At 43.1% G+C, this 16,703-nt stretch overlaps 1 protein-coding gene across 1 annotated transcript in view; it reads right to left on the bottom strand.

The window, feature by feature from the left end:
* Positions 1-3,200, bottom strand: part of LOC128534662 (scavenger receptor cysteine-rich type 1 protein M130-like) — a 44,273-nt gene extending 41,073 nt beyond the window's left edge. Inside the window, exons 1-8 of the mRNA XM_053509110.1 lie at positions 3,150-3,200; positions 2,865-2,894; positions 2,733-2,762; positions 1,904-2,212; positions 1,361-1,735; positions 868-1,185; positions 439-753; positions 34-354 (exon numbers count right to left, since the gene is read on the bottom strand). Coding sequence (XP_053365085.1) covers positions 34-354; positions 439-753; positions 868-1,185; positions 1,361-1,735; positions 1,904-2,114 — 1,540 coding nt within the window. The 5' untranslated portion in view covers positions 2,115-2,212; positions 2,733-2,762; positions 2,865-2,894; positions 3,150-3,200. The remainder of the gene's footprint in view (positions 1-33; positions 355-438; positions 754-867; positions 1,186-1,360; positions 1,736-1,903; positions 2,213-2,732; positions 2,763-2,864; positions 2,895-3,149) is intronic.
* Between the last annotated feature and the right edge of the window lie 13,503 nt (positions 3,201-16,703).

The raw sequence follows: 16,703 nt of genomic DNA, 5'->3' as shown, positions 1-16,703 counted from the left end.
CATGTGCTCATTTGTAGGTGTTGTGCTGGGTACCTGAGCAGGTGATGTACAGCTGTTCCCCGGAGCTGCAGTTGACAGGTTGTACACTGCTGCAGTTCCTCAGATGAGCTTCACTCCCAGAGCAGCTGAAACCCGTTACACACGTGTGATTGTTTTCAGTGGTGGATGGAGAGGAGCGGTAGTTCAGCACAGAGCCACAGCCCAGCTGTCTGCAGAGCACAGACGCCTCAGACAGACTCCACGAGTCCAGGAGAACTCTCCTCCAGTCCTGCCTGAAATAAATCTTCACCTCCCCCTGACACTTGCTCTCTCCAGACAACCGCACTCGTCCCTCATGAAACGCCATGGATGATCCTGAAGCAGAAAAACATCATTTAAATATTCTAATGAACACTGAGTTTATTCACTAACGTGGTGTAGGTGAGGTTAATATCTCACCATTACAGATGACTCCAGCATCGTGTTCATGAGAGCATGCAGCTCGACTCCATGATGAGACGCCACATTGTGATAGGTGTGTCTCATTCCCCTGACAATCAAACACATCAGCCCAGATGTGGCCACTCCCCTTCCCAAACCAGTCCATCCCCACCACATCCACAGCACTCCCACAATCCAGCTGTGCACAGAGAACATCTGCAGCTCTCATATTCCAGCTTACAGCACAAACTGTGCCCCAGTCACTGAGGTACTGAAGTTCCACTCGACCAGAACAGGAGTCCGGTCCATTCACCAGCCGCGCCTCTGTGTGACCTGAACAAACAGGCACAAGCTCAGTGAAAGAGGAACACTAACAAAGACACCTTAAAATTTGATTGACAGTTATGTGGCTTCAAGTTAAACTGAAGTTAAATCATGATACTTAACCTGAACATACTAATCCCACATCATTGTCATGGGAGAGGTTTGAGTGTTTAAATGAGGATGATGTTGAACAAAAATAAATTTCAGATTCATTTCCTCTACACTGAAGCTCCTCTGTCCACACCTGACCCTCCCCTGGGCCAAAAGCAGCTGATCCCAGCACCTTCAGAGGAATCCCACAGCCCAGCTCTCGACACACAACCTCCGCATCCTGCTGGTCAAAGTCAGCATCACACACTGTGGACCAGGAATCTCCATGAAGCACCTCCACTCTCCCAGAGCACCGGTGAGGACCAGCAGAGAGTCTGGACATTCTGTGACCTGTGTTTTATTTAATTGCATAAATATTGTCAGGTTTTAAACCAAACTAAATATCAAAACATAATTCCAATGTAATTTCAAAATGGTTAAAATTTAAATAAAATGTACATTTTGCTAACACTAAGTTGTTATAATTTAAATAATTATTAGGAATGCTTTTCATACAGCAGTTTACCTGAGCAGGTGACTCCAGCATCAGCACCATGTCCACATAAATCCCCCCTACCAGCTGATCTACACTTAGTCAGTGTAGACTCTGATCCTCTACAGTCTACATTAACCATCCAGATTGGTCCTGATCCTGGTCCAAAGTGAGCTGAATAGGTCACATATACAGGGTCCCCACAGTTCAACTCTCTACACACCACTGCAGCATCAACCTCATCCCAGGTTATGTCACCACACACTGTTCCCCACTGTCCCACCTGAAGAAGCTCCACTCTACCAGCACAGCGACTTCCTCCATTCACCAACCTCACACTGTCTGAGTAAGTGTGTGTGAGAGAGAGAGAGAGAAAGAGAGAGAGAGAGAATACTTTACATGTGTTTACTGTACATTTTTAAAAAGGTTGAGATCATTAAAAAAAAGCTTTTGTTTGTGTTAAAATAATAATACCAATGGAAATTAAATGGTTAATAATTTAATGTTTAAATGGTTATTATTATTATTATTTTTATTTATTTTTTATTTATTTAATTTATTTATACATCAGTGTACCTGAGCAGGTAACTCCAGCATCTTCATCATGACCACAGTTATCCACTCCCCAACCTCCTATGCTACAGTTCTTCAGTGTTGATTCTGATCCATTACAGCTCACATTAACTATCCAAATTGGTCCTGACCCTGGTCCAAAGTGGGCAAATCCCAGTGCATCTACAGGCTCCCCACAATGCAGCTCCCTACACACCACAGCAGCATCTTCCATATCCCAGGCAGATCCACACACTGTCCCCCACTGTCCATCATGAAGAACCTCAACTCTCCCAGAACAGCGACTTCCACCATTCACCAACCTCACACTGTCTGAGAGAGAGAAAGAGAGAGAGAAATTGTTATGGACAATTGTTAGAGGCCACTCTTTCCCTCATTAAGGGATTGATACATATATTTGTAAAAATAGTCACCCCAAATCAATTTTTAAACAAATTAAGCTAGTTTTTAAATGAAATTGAAATGCTGCTATATAAAAAGCATGTGGAGATTTTTGTAGATGGCAGCCAGAAGGTGAAGCAGTGCAAATATCAGGACTGATATTACTGAAAGAGCGCATATCATAAGTCATACGTCTGTTCCTTTTGTCAGGAAAGCTGGTCAATTTTGTTAGGCCGTTTTTAGTAAAGAAACTCTGGTGATTAGCAGTAATTCTTTTGTTTTGTGTGCTGTATAAATAATAAAATTAGTATAAAAGATTTGTGAATCTAGAAATAAAAACCTAGTTCACCCTAGTCTGATTTTCTTAAATGTTTGTGATGAATAATCTCTCTCTCTTTCTCTCTCTTTCTCCCGCTCTCTCTCTTTAAATTCATTTAAATCATTGTCATACCTCTTGTCTGATCATCTGTGGTCTCATAGTCTGCAAAACACAGATGTTTTAAAGTTTTATTAGGTGCTAAAGTCACACAAAACATTATAATTTAATGAGCATTTTAAAAGGGGAAACTGCATACAGACCCACCATATTCATATTCATAGTCATCACCAGAATCTAAAAAGAAAGTATGATAGTTAAAGACAACAAAATGATATTACACACAGCTGGGTCCAAAAGTCCGAGAGCACAGATGAAAATAACTTCACTTTACTTTTATTCTATATTAGCACAGTGGTAATGTACAATCATTCATGCCCAAGTTTTAGAATAATATTAAACTCAGTGTTTATGAAGTTATGTTTAAATTTCCTGATTAAAACTTGTCTGTACTGTTCAAGTGAGAAGTGTGAATAATGAGTGTGCATTTACCAGCTCCTGTTGGTGTGAGCGATGATGAGAGAAGAATTAAAGTCAGAAAGATTTCCATTTCTCTGCTTGCTGCACACAATGTGTTCACCTCCATTCACCCATAGAGACTGAGAGACGTGTGCCCCTTCACTCAGCCCCCAACCAGAGAAAGAGATAGAGAGACCAATCACAGTAACTGTTACCTTATTAGAAAGACAAGAGGAAATCATCACACAGCCTCATCAACAAATCAGATGAGGTGACTTTTAGTTTCTCCATATATATACTATATATATAAAAATAACATCAGCGCTGATAATCAGAGCTCCGCCCACCACCTTTACGGCATGTGACTTTTGAACAGAACTCAACATCCCATCTCTGTATAATGTGAATGATGAACAGAGCTCCGCCTCCAGTCTCTGAGGTGTGACTGATGAACAGACTGCTGCAGTCTGTCTCTAAGGTGTGGAAATGACATGTGTAGACCGCATCCCCATGATTTCAGAGAGAGGAGGCAGCACTCAGCTATTCTACAACATTAATGCCTGAAAGCTGCATAGATACGCACACACACACACACACACACACACACACACACATTGATTTTACAGGACAAAAATTTTGTTTTAATTATTTTTCTTCTTCTTCTTCTTCTTCTTATAATTATTATTAATAATAATAATAATCTGTATCAGCTGGGCCTTTTTCACCACGGTGTTGATGTAACAAGACCATGACAGGTCCTGCGTGATGTGAACACCGAGGTATCGGAAGTTGTCCACTCTCTCCACTGGGCTTCTGTTAATGACAGGGGTCTGGTAGTTTCTGTCCTGCTTTGTGCTAAAGTCCACTATCAACTCCTTTGTCTTGCTGATGTTTAGGAGGAGATTGTTCCTCTGGCACAAAACCTCCTCCAGGTAGGCTGTCTCGTCGTTGTCAGAGATCAGGCCAACCACAACCACGACGGTGTCGCAAACTTAATGATGGTGGTGGAGTTCGTAGTGGCTATGCAGTCATAGGTGACCAATAAGGTGTACCTCAGAACACAGCCCTGGGGGGCTCCAGTGCTGAGAGTGAGTGAGGCTAAGACATGTCTGCCCATCCTTATTGCCTGTGGTCTGCTAGTTGGAGATCCACTGAAACAGTGATGAGCTGAGTCCCAGGTGCTCCAGCTTGGTGGTGAGTGTGGAGGGAATAATGGTATTAAATGCAGAGCTGTAGTCGATGAAGATTATTTTAACATAATTCTCTTTCAGAGTGTCCAGGTGAGTGAGTGATGTGTGAAGGAGATGTGAGATTGCATCGTCTGTGGAACGGTTCGGGCAGTATACAAACTGTAGTGGGTCCAGTGTGTCTGGTAGTGAAGACATGTTGAAGTCCTTGACCAGCCGCTCAAAGCACTTCATCACTACTGAGGTGAGGGCTACAGGGCGATAGTCATTAAGAGAAGCAGGATGAGGTTTCTTTGGGACAGGAACAATTATGGACTCCTTGAAGCATGTTGTATCAACAGGTGAGATAAAGAGATGTTAAATATCTCTGTGAACAAAGGTGCTAGCTGGTCTGCGCAGGCTCTGAGGACCCCTCCTGAGATGCTCTGGTCCTGCTGCTTTCCAGGTGTTCACTCTCTTGAAGGCTCTCCACATGTCATGCTTGGTGATGAAGAGCGCGCTTCCGGTGCTGGCAGTGTCTTGCTGTTTGTAGCTGTTAGCACCGCTAGCATTAGCATCGCTAGCGTCTTTAGCTGCAGCCTTAAAGCGAGCGTAGAAAGTGTTCACCTCGTCTGCCAGAGTCACGTCCGCGTTCGTCATACCGGATGTTGGTGTTTTATAGTCTATTATTGTTCTAGAGTCACTCTGTTGGAGCTGTGACTCTAGTTTTCTCCCATAGTGCTGCTTCCCTTCTTTCACTGCCTTCCGCACGTTGTACGACGCAGCCTTGTACGGTTCCATGTCCCCCGACGCAAGTCCCGCGTTGTAGGCAGCGGTGCGAGATCTCAGAGCATCGCGGATGGTTTTATCCACCCACGACTTCTGGTTGGGAAATGTTCTGATAGTCTTTTTCTCCATGGTATCATCTGCTAGTTTCCTGATGAATCCCACAACCACTTCCGTAAACACGCTGACATCATCGGAGCTGTTTCGAGAACATGTCCCAGTCTGCGTCATCAAGTGCGTCCTGTAACGCGCCCACCGATTGGTCCATCCAGCGCGCGACCTCCCTCTGAACCAGAACTTCCTGTTTTAGCCTCTGTTTGTATTTTGGCATGAGGAAGATGGCGGCGTGGTCAGATTTACCAAATGGTGGACAAGATTGTGCCTTGTAGCCATCCTTGACTGTAGTGTACCAGTGGTCCAGTGTCCTTTCGCCCCTGGTGGGGCAGGTGATATGCTAATAACAGTTCGGCACTGTGCGTTTGAGGTTGACACTATTAAAGTCCCCCACCACAATAAGCGGTCCCCTAGTGTGTGCGCTGTAGAGTTGCTGCGTGAGAAGGAGAGAACGGAGTAGGAGCTCAGGTGTGCTGCTCCACCCCAAAATGCTCTATTTTGCTACCATCTTTTTTACTTTTACTTTATGTTTTTGTAAAGCTGAAAGCAGTCGATAAAAGTTTTGTGCTAACCGTTAATCTTGGCTTTGAACCTTTTTTTCCCTTCTTTTACTTTTACTTAAGTAGATTTTTCACTAAAGTGACAGTACAAGTTGAGTACAAAAGTTTATTACTCTTTCCTCTGAGTATAAGTGTATAATGTCATTTCAGTGATTGTGACTATTTTGTAATTACAGTTGTCAAGAACTTGCTTTGTAAGATGTGGTTGTGATGACATTAAGGATAGTTGGATTTTGTCTTATTACAGCAAAAATAAATGGTAAAGGATGCTGAGGTCAAAAATCAAGATTAACATCTGACCTTTACAAGGCCATGGTTCAACCTCTTATGATCTTGTATAGGCTGGGACCAACCGCACCCCCCCCCCCCCCCCCCCCCTTTTTTTTTTTGGTTTGGATAGGCTTCAACCCAGCAAGAAAATCAGTCAGCAATCAAACCATACAAACCTGTTTACTTTAAGCGACAAAGTTAGATTGTTATGATGTTGACCTCGAGATGTTTGGATGGGTTCCAGGGGCTGGGATGAGTTGAAGTAGTTGGCACTCCAGCTGTTCTGTTGTTAGCCTGACACAGAACACAGTATTTCACAACATGAAAATCCTTAAATCATTGTCTAAATTCCCACATGTCCTAAACTGTGAATTTGTTAAGCCAAGTATGGCAGCAAGGATACAGGCGCACAATATTTACACTCTTTGTCCAAAAACCAGCACAATTAATCCATGCTATTCATCAGGGAAGATTAAATTGTCTGTGCTTTAACCTTCACATAACTAGAAGTCAACATTTTTGAAAGTTTTAATAAAAAGCTGAGATAAAAAGTAGCATCAGACATACACTTCCTCAACTTTCATCAGTACAGATCTGGCCTTTAAAAACGCACGTTTTCGGAAAAGGGATCCCACGACTTGCCGTGAGTGCGCGCGGCAAGCTGTGAAAATGCCCTTCAATACCTGTAGGGGCAGTCGTGTTTCAGTCTAAAGTATTGTGTGTCTACTGAAGCCGAAAAATGTTATGTCTCTTAGGCACCCATTGACGGCAAGCGACAGAGCTCATAAACGTGTCAAGCTCAAACTGATATGTATTTATTCTTCATTTTCATTCAGAATTATTATTAGTAGTAGTAGTAGTTCTCCAAATTTATTATTATTATTATTATTATTGTAACACACCAGCGCGTGTGACGTTAGCCTATATTTATGCGCTTTAAACACAGACGGGTACTGGTGGCTCAGTGGTAGGTGATTCGCCCGCCATGCGGGAGACCCGGGAAACCCGGGTTTGATTCCCAGCCGGTGCTCAAAATTCCGGTGCTATTCGCTAAAATACCACGATATAGCCATTACATTATCAACTTATGCTTCAGTACTAAATGCATGTTTGCAATTGAGAATTTTTCTTCTTAAGCTATGAAACACATTAGCACTCACTTCACAGTTGCTGTAATTTAATGATTATCATAAGCAAAAAGTGTAAAACAAAGGATTCACATTTATTACATTTTCACCCAGAGCGGGATTCAAACCAGGGTCTAGACGATTTTATAGGATATACGGATATTATACGAATATTATTTAAGCAACGCCACACCACGTGGAAAGCGGCAAAATGCTTCAATTTCATTGGCTGTCACTGAGTGTCAGCTATTCACGACTGGCCCCCCGCGGAATGCAGAATCCCCGGGCTTCGACTGCGCTTTCTCCATTCGTTATTACAGGGGCGGACTGGGACCAAAAAGTGGCCCTGGACTTCCTGGCCCACAGCAGCCCACACCATAATACATTGGCTCATTAATGTAGAGATACATTTTTAACACCAGTTACTAGTATAAAAATATAACACAATACAGAAATCAACGCTATTTAAACATGTTATTTGAAGTATCACTGAACATATATTGTCGAGGAAACTAAAAAAAAGAACATCAAGACAAACAACATATAAATCTATAAAGACAATATTTTAAAAGGAATGGCAATAAAACTGAACAGGTAAGCTGAAATAAAATCAGTAGCAGCAGTAGCTCACGCTAGTAAACTAGTTACTTATTTTAATTATTAGGGTAGTCAATATTAACACGAAATAATGCTGAGAAACATTATTTCAATTAATATTGACCACCATCATAATAACTAGCACAAGTTAATGCTGCTACTAATTTTATTCTGTTTGATTGCCATTCTTTTTTTTCTTGGCTCTGGTAGATGAGGGGAGACGTGTTGGTCATCATCAGCATGTATTATGATGTGGGATGTGGTGCGCTGCTGGGTCCAGCCTCACTGTCCCTGATCTGTGGGCAGAATCTGTTCATTTGAAGCATTTCACAGCATTTACCTCTAAAGCTTTTTCTTATTTTCGCGTAACCTTTTCTTCTTCCTGCTTTTCATTCATGGAAATTATTATTAATTTGCTCAGAAAATTCGCTGCATCGAGAAAGAATCAATATCTAAAAATTTAAAGATGCCCACGTGTGTGGACAAAGAATACAAAAGTGTATAATCTTTAATAAAGTTAGCCTAATACAATATTGTTTCCAATGCTGAAGCAAACATGATTTAGTTTTAGTCTATTCATTGAATACAACGCGACAGCGCGCTCCGAGGTGAAGCGCACCCACAGTTACTGTAATCCCCCATCTCACCTTTACAACAGGTGTGAAGTCATCAAACCAGTTTCGCTGCTGGGGGAATTCACAGAATTGGGGGTTTTAAAACAAATTAAAAAGACCGAGCAGACTTCAGACAGGGGGTTTGGTTGGTTAGAAGTGGCGCTGACGGGGGGCGGGAGGGAGTCTCGCCCGCGGAGCAATTCAGTGTCTAACCGCCACTGCCTATTTTCCACCACATCACGTACTTCCCTGATCTCCATCTCGGCGCTTTGCTTTTATAATGTGGAGCAAGCCCGAGATCATATTAACGTAGAATTCATCATTCAAAGTTATTCATATCAGTGTATAGTAAGTGTGATTTGAAAAGTGCTATAACTCCACCTGCTACAGTTTCAGCCCAGTGGAACAATCTGACTACACGTGAAGTGCCATGAAAAAGTATTTGCCCCTTCCTATTTTTTTTCTTTGCATATTTGTCACACTTGTATAGGTGGAATTTCACCTAAACACTTTAGGTGAGAACGTATAGGTTAATATGTATAGGTGAGAACAGCTGATTCACACTTGGGGAGAGTGAATAATTTGCGTTTAAATGTTGTCTGGCATTGTAAGCACACGCAGTGACACTAAAAGAACAATAGGATTAATAAGAATAGGAGGCACTAAAGAGGAGGATTTTAATTTAGACCCGGGTTTGCACCCTGCGCTATAAAATACGAGTACGACGGCCATCCGCGGACAGCAGCTCCTGCCTCCGTCCGCTCGCGCTGGCTCTTCTTTGAAGTCTCTGGGCCGCGTTCCATTTGCCCCGTTTGCATGCCGCACTTCCGCGTTGTGTGTGCGCGTCTCACTCACACCGCATAGTTAAATCCACTGTAAACCAACAAACCCCGAAGGGGAGGCGGCCTAACTAGTGAGCGAGGAGCGATATTGATTTGGGCGCACGCCGTGACAGGCTGAAAAAAAACTAGTGTCCTCAAAAATGTAACAGATGAGGACTCTGATTAATGTGCAAAAACTATATAATAAAACTATATAAGACTACATGCCTTTATAAGACTTAACTTTTATTTAAGCGCACTCACAATAACGAAAAAACGTGATTTTATAAATGTTTGAAAGCAAATAAGCTGCGCTGTTCTGTATTGTTTTTGGTGAACTTGAGCGCGTCAGAAAATGAAAGCAAACGTTTTTATAAATGGTCAGAGTCAGTCTGCTTGCTGTTTTCCCGACGCGTTCATAATCATTAGTCTACTTCTGCCGGTGCGCTCTGGAAAACTTCATGCATGCGGCTGAGCGCTGATTAAAACTATGGAGTAAATTAAAGAGGAGAATCACGATGCCGAATCAAAGTCCTGAGCCCAAACCTCATTTAAATTAAATTAACAAATACTATAAGTAAAAATAAAACAATAGCCCATGTTTAGAAACCGTTTATAAATTCTTTTCGACATGAGTTGGCCCGGTGTTATGCGCAGAGCGCCGGGAGATTTTCTGAAGCTCCGAAATCACTGGGGCATTTTTTCTAAATAGATGCTATCTTTAATAACTGATGGAGGTTTTGAGCTGTATACACACACATTTTTGAGGGGTTTAAAACGAATTAGTCCGAGCAGACCTACATGAAAGGTGAGAAGTGAGTAACAGCGCGCGCTGTCGCGGTGTATATACAGTGGGAGCCACGTCAAACAGCCGCTTGGAGCATGATAGGACCATGGCAGGACCGTGACAGGACCATGATCGATCCGTGCACGGAATGTGATCCCCCGCGATGACGTAGTTAACAATGCCCCGCCCCATAAACGCCCCCATGCGCTTTCTAAAAAGATGGTCGCAATGTTGCATAATTCCGCCAGATGGAGCTGTTTCAGTTAACTGCAGTGTCCAAGCAGTCGGTTACTATATTTAATATATATAACATAACTTACGTCAACATAGTTTCATAAATAGATGATGTGGTAAAAAAGAGATAAAAAACGATTCATAAAACAGATTTAAATCACTCAATACACAACCCATGATGCTTATGCTATTTTAATTAATGATTAAATTAATTAATTAATAAAACTACTTATTGCAATATTTTTCACGACATCCTCAATAATACTTAAAGACACTGTAACATCTGTAATTTATCTATACCAGTCGTGATAGGTATGGAATACAAATGCGGGCTATGTACAGTATTTTACATTACGGTGTATTTTACCTATTTCCGTTTAATACTCTGGTAGATAATATTTTGCTGCAAAGTAAAGCTTAAAATTTAACTCCTGCTTGAGTTTGTTTTCGTTATATTTTTGATGTTTTCGCTGATGTTTTTTTTCGCTGATAGTCAAAAATTGGCATAACAAATCGATTAATAACGCATAATATCTGGAACAAATATCTGTTCATACGGATCAGTATGTATTTAGTCATTTAACCAGCATAACGTTTCCCCATCAAAGATCTGATGGGACGTTAATCACTTATCACTACGGTGAATAGATGCGGCAGCAGAGACAGATTAAATCCCCATAAACATTCACACTTGAACACAATACTAACAGAACTAAACAGTTCCAGAGGGTCAGCGCCTGTTATCAGGACAGGAATCACCTACAGGATACTACTGTAATTTTTACTGCTAATATATTTTTGCCATAGTTTCATTTGGTTTTATGCGATTTCATGTTTTATTTGTTTGTGTGTGTACGTGTGTGTGTGTGTGTAAGAGAGAGAGAGAGAGAGAGAGAGAGAGAGAGAGAGAGAGCGTGCGCGAGAGAGGGCTTATATTGTGATTTATCCAGGGTTACTAAAGACTGGCTTACTACTACTAATAAAAAATATTTAAATGTAACCCATGGGTCTCAATCACAAAATCAGCCAAACCTGTAAACAGATGACAAGACAAATTATATAGGCTACTCTGAAACATTAATTTGAACATAAAAAAAAAAAAAAAAATATATATATATATATATATATATATATATATGTGACCCCGCGTTGGTATAGTTAAGATAAAGAGGCGATCACACAAGCAATTATTTTTATGTGGGGATCTTTTATTCTTGACTGTATCTTTGTAAAGAAAATACAGCATTAAATATATTAGCCTCACTGGCTCTTAGCAATGAACACATAAACAAACAAAATAAACAAACAGCAACAATCAATAAAATAAATCAAACACCCATTGGGTGCATACAGCTTAATTTTGAAACCTCCAGGCTTACAGCTAAATTTTCCCAAAAGAATTTAACTCTCTAAAGACAACGGTAGCAGCCTCCTAAATACAGAAAACAACAATTAGGAACTGCTTACACACACTCACACATCAATTTGCACATCACACCGATTATGTACACATGAAACATATGACTTGAACTCAGTAGATAAAACATTTACATTAACTATGGCATTAAGTACAAATAAAACAAACTTACAATTATCCTTGTACCGCAGAATTACATCAAACTCTTCCAGAACCTTCTCCCCTCTGCATACAATATCACTTGACATTAGTCTTGGTCATGCTATTTAAGTCACATTGCGCATTTTATCGTAATATATTAAATAGACTTACGCGCTCTCCCATGGATACACAAAGCACTTGCTCACAAAATCCCAACCAGCGCTGAACAAGGAAAACACGACTCTAAACTTTATCCTATGCTTCTCTAAAGTTTTGCTGTTTAATAAACAAAACTATAGGAGCAAAGTTCCGTCTAACTCATGCTTTTTCCAGCATTTTCTGCGTCTCTGCCACACATGCGCTCCACACGCAGTCCTGTAATTGTCTTAAAGGGGCAGCGTCCTATTTTCCCATGGAATATGCATTGAGCATATATCACAGGGGTCTCCCTTTTGCCTTTTACTTTACTGTCCAAACCACCTGGTTACACTCTCCCCTGCCCATAGTCATCGTCCTCGGTGACTACTTACATCCTACTCGTCTAGCAGTCCCTGAAGTCTCCCAGAAGTATAAAGGACCATACCAGCTAAAACCTGAGACAGAACATCTGGACTAAAAGACACTGCCTTACAGGCTGGCTTGGGCAGATTATGCGGGTTACTATGGACACCTGCAGTCTCCCTCTGTGTTCTTCGTGGAGCTGGAGAAAGGACATCTGTCCTGCTGCTTTTCCCTACTCTCTTCCTTGGGATAGGCACAGGTCTAGACTCAACTTCCTCAGCAGGGAGGTTAACACATACTGGCTCTGGGAGGGATGATACAGGCTCTGGCCTCTTGGTAACCAGCAAAGCATCACTGCTATCTGTCCCTGAAACTGCCTCACTTTGCATTGGCTTTTCCACATCACAACCAAAATCTCTTTCAGGTTCAGGAAGAAACTGACTAAACTTCTCAGCCATTGGCATCCGCACCCGCCCCTCACTTGGATATCTAACCTTTTCCACCAACACACACTGTGGATCATGGAGTTGTCCCTCTTGCTCTAACATTGGGATAGGATCATCACTTAAAGGAGCTTCTGAACACCTCGGTCTTGGCACTGGGGTGGGACTCACACAGGGACGGAGGTTGGACCTATGCACTCGGTTGACCAACCCTCCACCTAACGGCTGCACTGTATATGTAGAACCCTGGACCCCTACTACCTCGTATTCTACCGGTGACCATTACATTACATTACATTTAGGCATTTGGCAGACGCTCTTATCCAGAGCGACTTACATTTTTATCTCATCACACATCTGAGCAGTTGAGGGTTAAGGGCCTTGCTCAAGGGCCCAACAGTGGCAACTTGGTGGTTGTGGGGTTTGAACCTGGGATCTTCCGAACCGTAGTCCAATGCCTTAACCACTGAGCTACCCCTGACCACACATCTTGGATCTTGTTCCTCCCTAGGGGACGGTGTCTTAAATACACAATTTGCCCCACTTCTACTCCTGGACAGTACACCTTCCCTTCATGCTGAGTAACCCTCTCTGAATCCTTCTTTTCAGCATACTCTTTTGCTCGACGATGTGCTTCCTGCAATCTTTCCCTATGCACTGCCAGCCAATTAGGCTCAACATCAGTCTCTGGCTCTTGCTCTAACAAAGCATCAACAGGAAGATGTGGCTGAACACCAAAAAGCAGATAATATGGTGAGTAACCTGTGGACGAGTGGGGCGTCACGTTATATGCATAGACCACCTCAACTAAGTGCTCTGGCCATTTGCGTTTTTTTTCTGGTGGAAGTGCACGCAGGAGATCATGGAGGGTTCTGTTGAACCTTTCACATTGGGGGTTTCCTTGTGGGTGATGTGGTGTGGTGCGGGTTTTCTTTACCCCATAGAGCCGACAGAGCTCAGAGATCACAGCGCTTTCAAAATTCCGCCCCTGGTCCGAATGCAAGCGCTGCGGAACACCATACTTTAGAAACCACTCTCGGAGAAGGATCTTTGCTGTAGTCTCTGCCTTCTGATCACGTGTGGGGAACGCCTGACTAAACTTAGTGAACACATCGGTCACAACCAGGACATTTTCACGGCCATCAGAAGCTGGTTCTAATACTGTAAAGTCTACCGCAACCACCTCCAGTGGAGGGGAAGCTAAGAATGGCGTCCAGCATGGTTGAATCCGAGGCCGCGGCATCTTCGAAAGCACACATCTCTGACATCTTTTTATCCACCTCTCAACATCCTCATACATCCTTACCCAAAAGCACCTTTGCCTCAACAGTCCTACTGTACTTTCAATCCCCTGATGTCTCATCTGGTCATGAACACTTCTCAGAACTGGCTCGGTCAGACAGGCAGGCAATAACAATTGACAGCATTCACCCAAGTGAAAATCTTCTACCACACGGTACAAAAGACCCTGTTTCTCTCTAATCTTGTTCCATTGTTTTAGCAGAGCAAGTACCGGTTTTGACAAGCCTAACCTTTCCTGCCGGGTGGGTTTTCCCTTTCTGCTCCAGAATCTCCAAAACACACTAATTGTAGGATCTGTCTCTTGGAGCTGACAGAGCTCTGTTCTTGAATACCCTGGCAGAGTAGGAGTGTTTCCACATGCAACCTTACCCTCGTTATTCTTATTTACCTCAGACGCTCTCAGCTGCCTAATGTCATAGCACTCTACACCTGCTGCCAGCAGATCTAGCCCTAAAGCTGTCCCCGTCTTGAGAGAATTACAAATAGCCACACAATCATCATATTCCACATCGTCTCCTTCAGACTCAGGCTCCTCCAAACCTGACCTCCGTGACAAAGCATCAGCTGCTGTATTGCATCGCCCAGGGCGGTACTGCACTTCAAAATCAAACACAGCCAGTTGGGATACCCAACGCTGTTCAATTGCGCCCAGCTTAGCAGTAGAGAGATGACAAAGTGGGTTGTTGTCCGTCAACACAGTAAGCTTGGACCCTAGCAAGTAACTCCTAAACTTCTCAGTCACTGCCCACTTTAGTGCTAGAAGCTCGAGCTTCATACTGCTATAATTTCTATCGTTTCGCTCAGCCCCTCGCAATCTGCGGCTCGCATAAGCAATGACAGTTTTCTTACCTCCCTGATACTGGTACAAAACTGCACCTAGTCCCAGGCTGCTAGCATCTGTTTCTAGAAGGAATGGCAAGGTAAAATTGGCATAACCCAATATTGGAGAACTAGTCAACTTATCCTTAAGGCTTTCAAAAGCCAGCTGGCACTCTGAGTTCCAAGAATGCCTGTACAGCCACTGCACTTTGGAGGGACTGCTCTCCTTAAGACAACTGTTTACTACATCATGCAGGGGCCCCGCTACCTGAGAAAACCCTTCAATAAACCTCCTGTAGTAGCTGCAGAATCCCAAAAACGATCTGAGTTCCTTAAGGGTACCAGGAACTGGCCACTGTCTCACTGCATCTATTTTCTCAGGATCTGCACTCACCCCCTGTGCCGAGACTTGATGACCCAGAAACCGAACTTCCGACTGCAGAAAACGGCATTTTTCCACTTTAACCTTGAGTCCATTGTCCTTCAACCTCTGGAACACCGTCTCTAGCCTGTCCAAATGCTCGCAAAAGGATGATGAATACACTAATAGGTCATCTAGGTAGACTAGCACCATCTGGAAAATCAGATCACTCATGGTGGCCTGCATCAAGCGTTGGAATGTTGCTGGGGCATTACACAGGCCAAAAGGCATACGTTGATATTCATAAAGCCCAAATGGCGTAATGAATGCTGTCTTATGCCTGTCCTTCTCATTAACGGCCACCTGATGATACCCACTAGCAAGGTCTATTGTCGAGAATATCTTGGCCCCAGACAAAGCATCCAAGCTTTCATCTATCCTTGGCAATGGAAACGCATCCCGTCTGGTCTTTAAGTTCAGTTTCCGGTAGTCCACACACAGCCTCAGACTTCCATCTGATTTACGCACCAGCACAACTGGTGAAGCATACGGACTGGAGCTCTCCCTAATAACCCCTTTCTGAAGCAGCTCAGAGATGTGCCCTCTGACCTCCTCAAATTGATTTGGTGGTATGCGTCTATGTGGCTGAGAGACAGGTCTATCATCGGTTAAGGGAATTTTATGTTTTACCTTATCTGTATAGCCTAGATCATCATCGCTAGTTGAAAACACCTCAGCATACTTTAACAGAAGTGACCTTAGCTTTACTTGCTGCTCTGATGTCCCACCAATGTGAAACCTCTGTAGAAACATTCGCACCTCACTTTCAGTTCCTACTGTCATTCCTGGTTCAACAATTACCTCCTCATGATCTGCCGCAACACGTTGAAATCTTACATGGCAAGAGCTTTTGTCAACAGATCGACACGGACCAAGAACACCCAGCCTAACCTTAGGAGACAACCAGACATCATCTTGTGAGAAATTGACTACCTGCACGGGAAACACCAGTTGGTGTGGTGACACCAGGGTGGGGATGGGAAACAGTCCACCAGGCAAAGGGGATCCTCCTGACTCTAGCAGTAACCAGTTCTCACTTCCAACTCGTCTTCTGTGTACTCTAGCATTTACTGTGGTTACAGAAGATGCAGGGACATAGGTTTTATGCTTTCCACTCACCCGAGCTGTGCGCACTGTCTCAGTCAGTTCCGCCTCCTGTACTCTGTGAAATGCCTTTCTCCACACAGAATCTAACTCTCCACCCAGGACATTGTCAAACTCTGTCACAACCAACTGCCTACACCGTGAAATTATATTCATACCCAGGATGCTGGGGGAAGATGAATCCGGTCCAGTTACACCCTCATCGCGAGCAATCAGAAACCCACATTCTGGTATGACTAGTCCCACGACTTGTATGTCCAGCTCAACATAGCCCAAGTAAGGCAAAGGGAGCTTATTGGCTGCTGTTATCTTAAGCCAGTTAGCTGTACAGTGCATGTCACTGTCTTCCCCATGGAGATGCTC

Source organism: Clarias gariepinus, chromosome 12 (assembly GCF_024256425.1).
Source record: "Clarias gariepinus isolate MV-2021 ecotype Netherlands chromosome 12, CGAR_prim_01v2, whole genome shotgun sequence".
In the NCBI taxonomy this organism is placed as follows: Eukaryota; Metazoa; Chordata; class Actinopteri; order Siluriformes; family Clariidae; genus Clarias; species Clarias gariepinus.
Note: the sequence above shows the minus strand (reverse complement) of the source record. Positions and strands in the feature narration are given on the sequence as shown.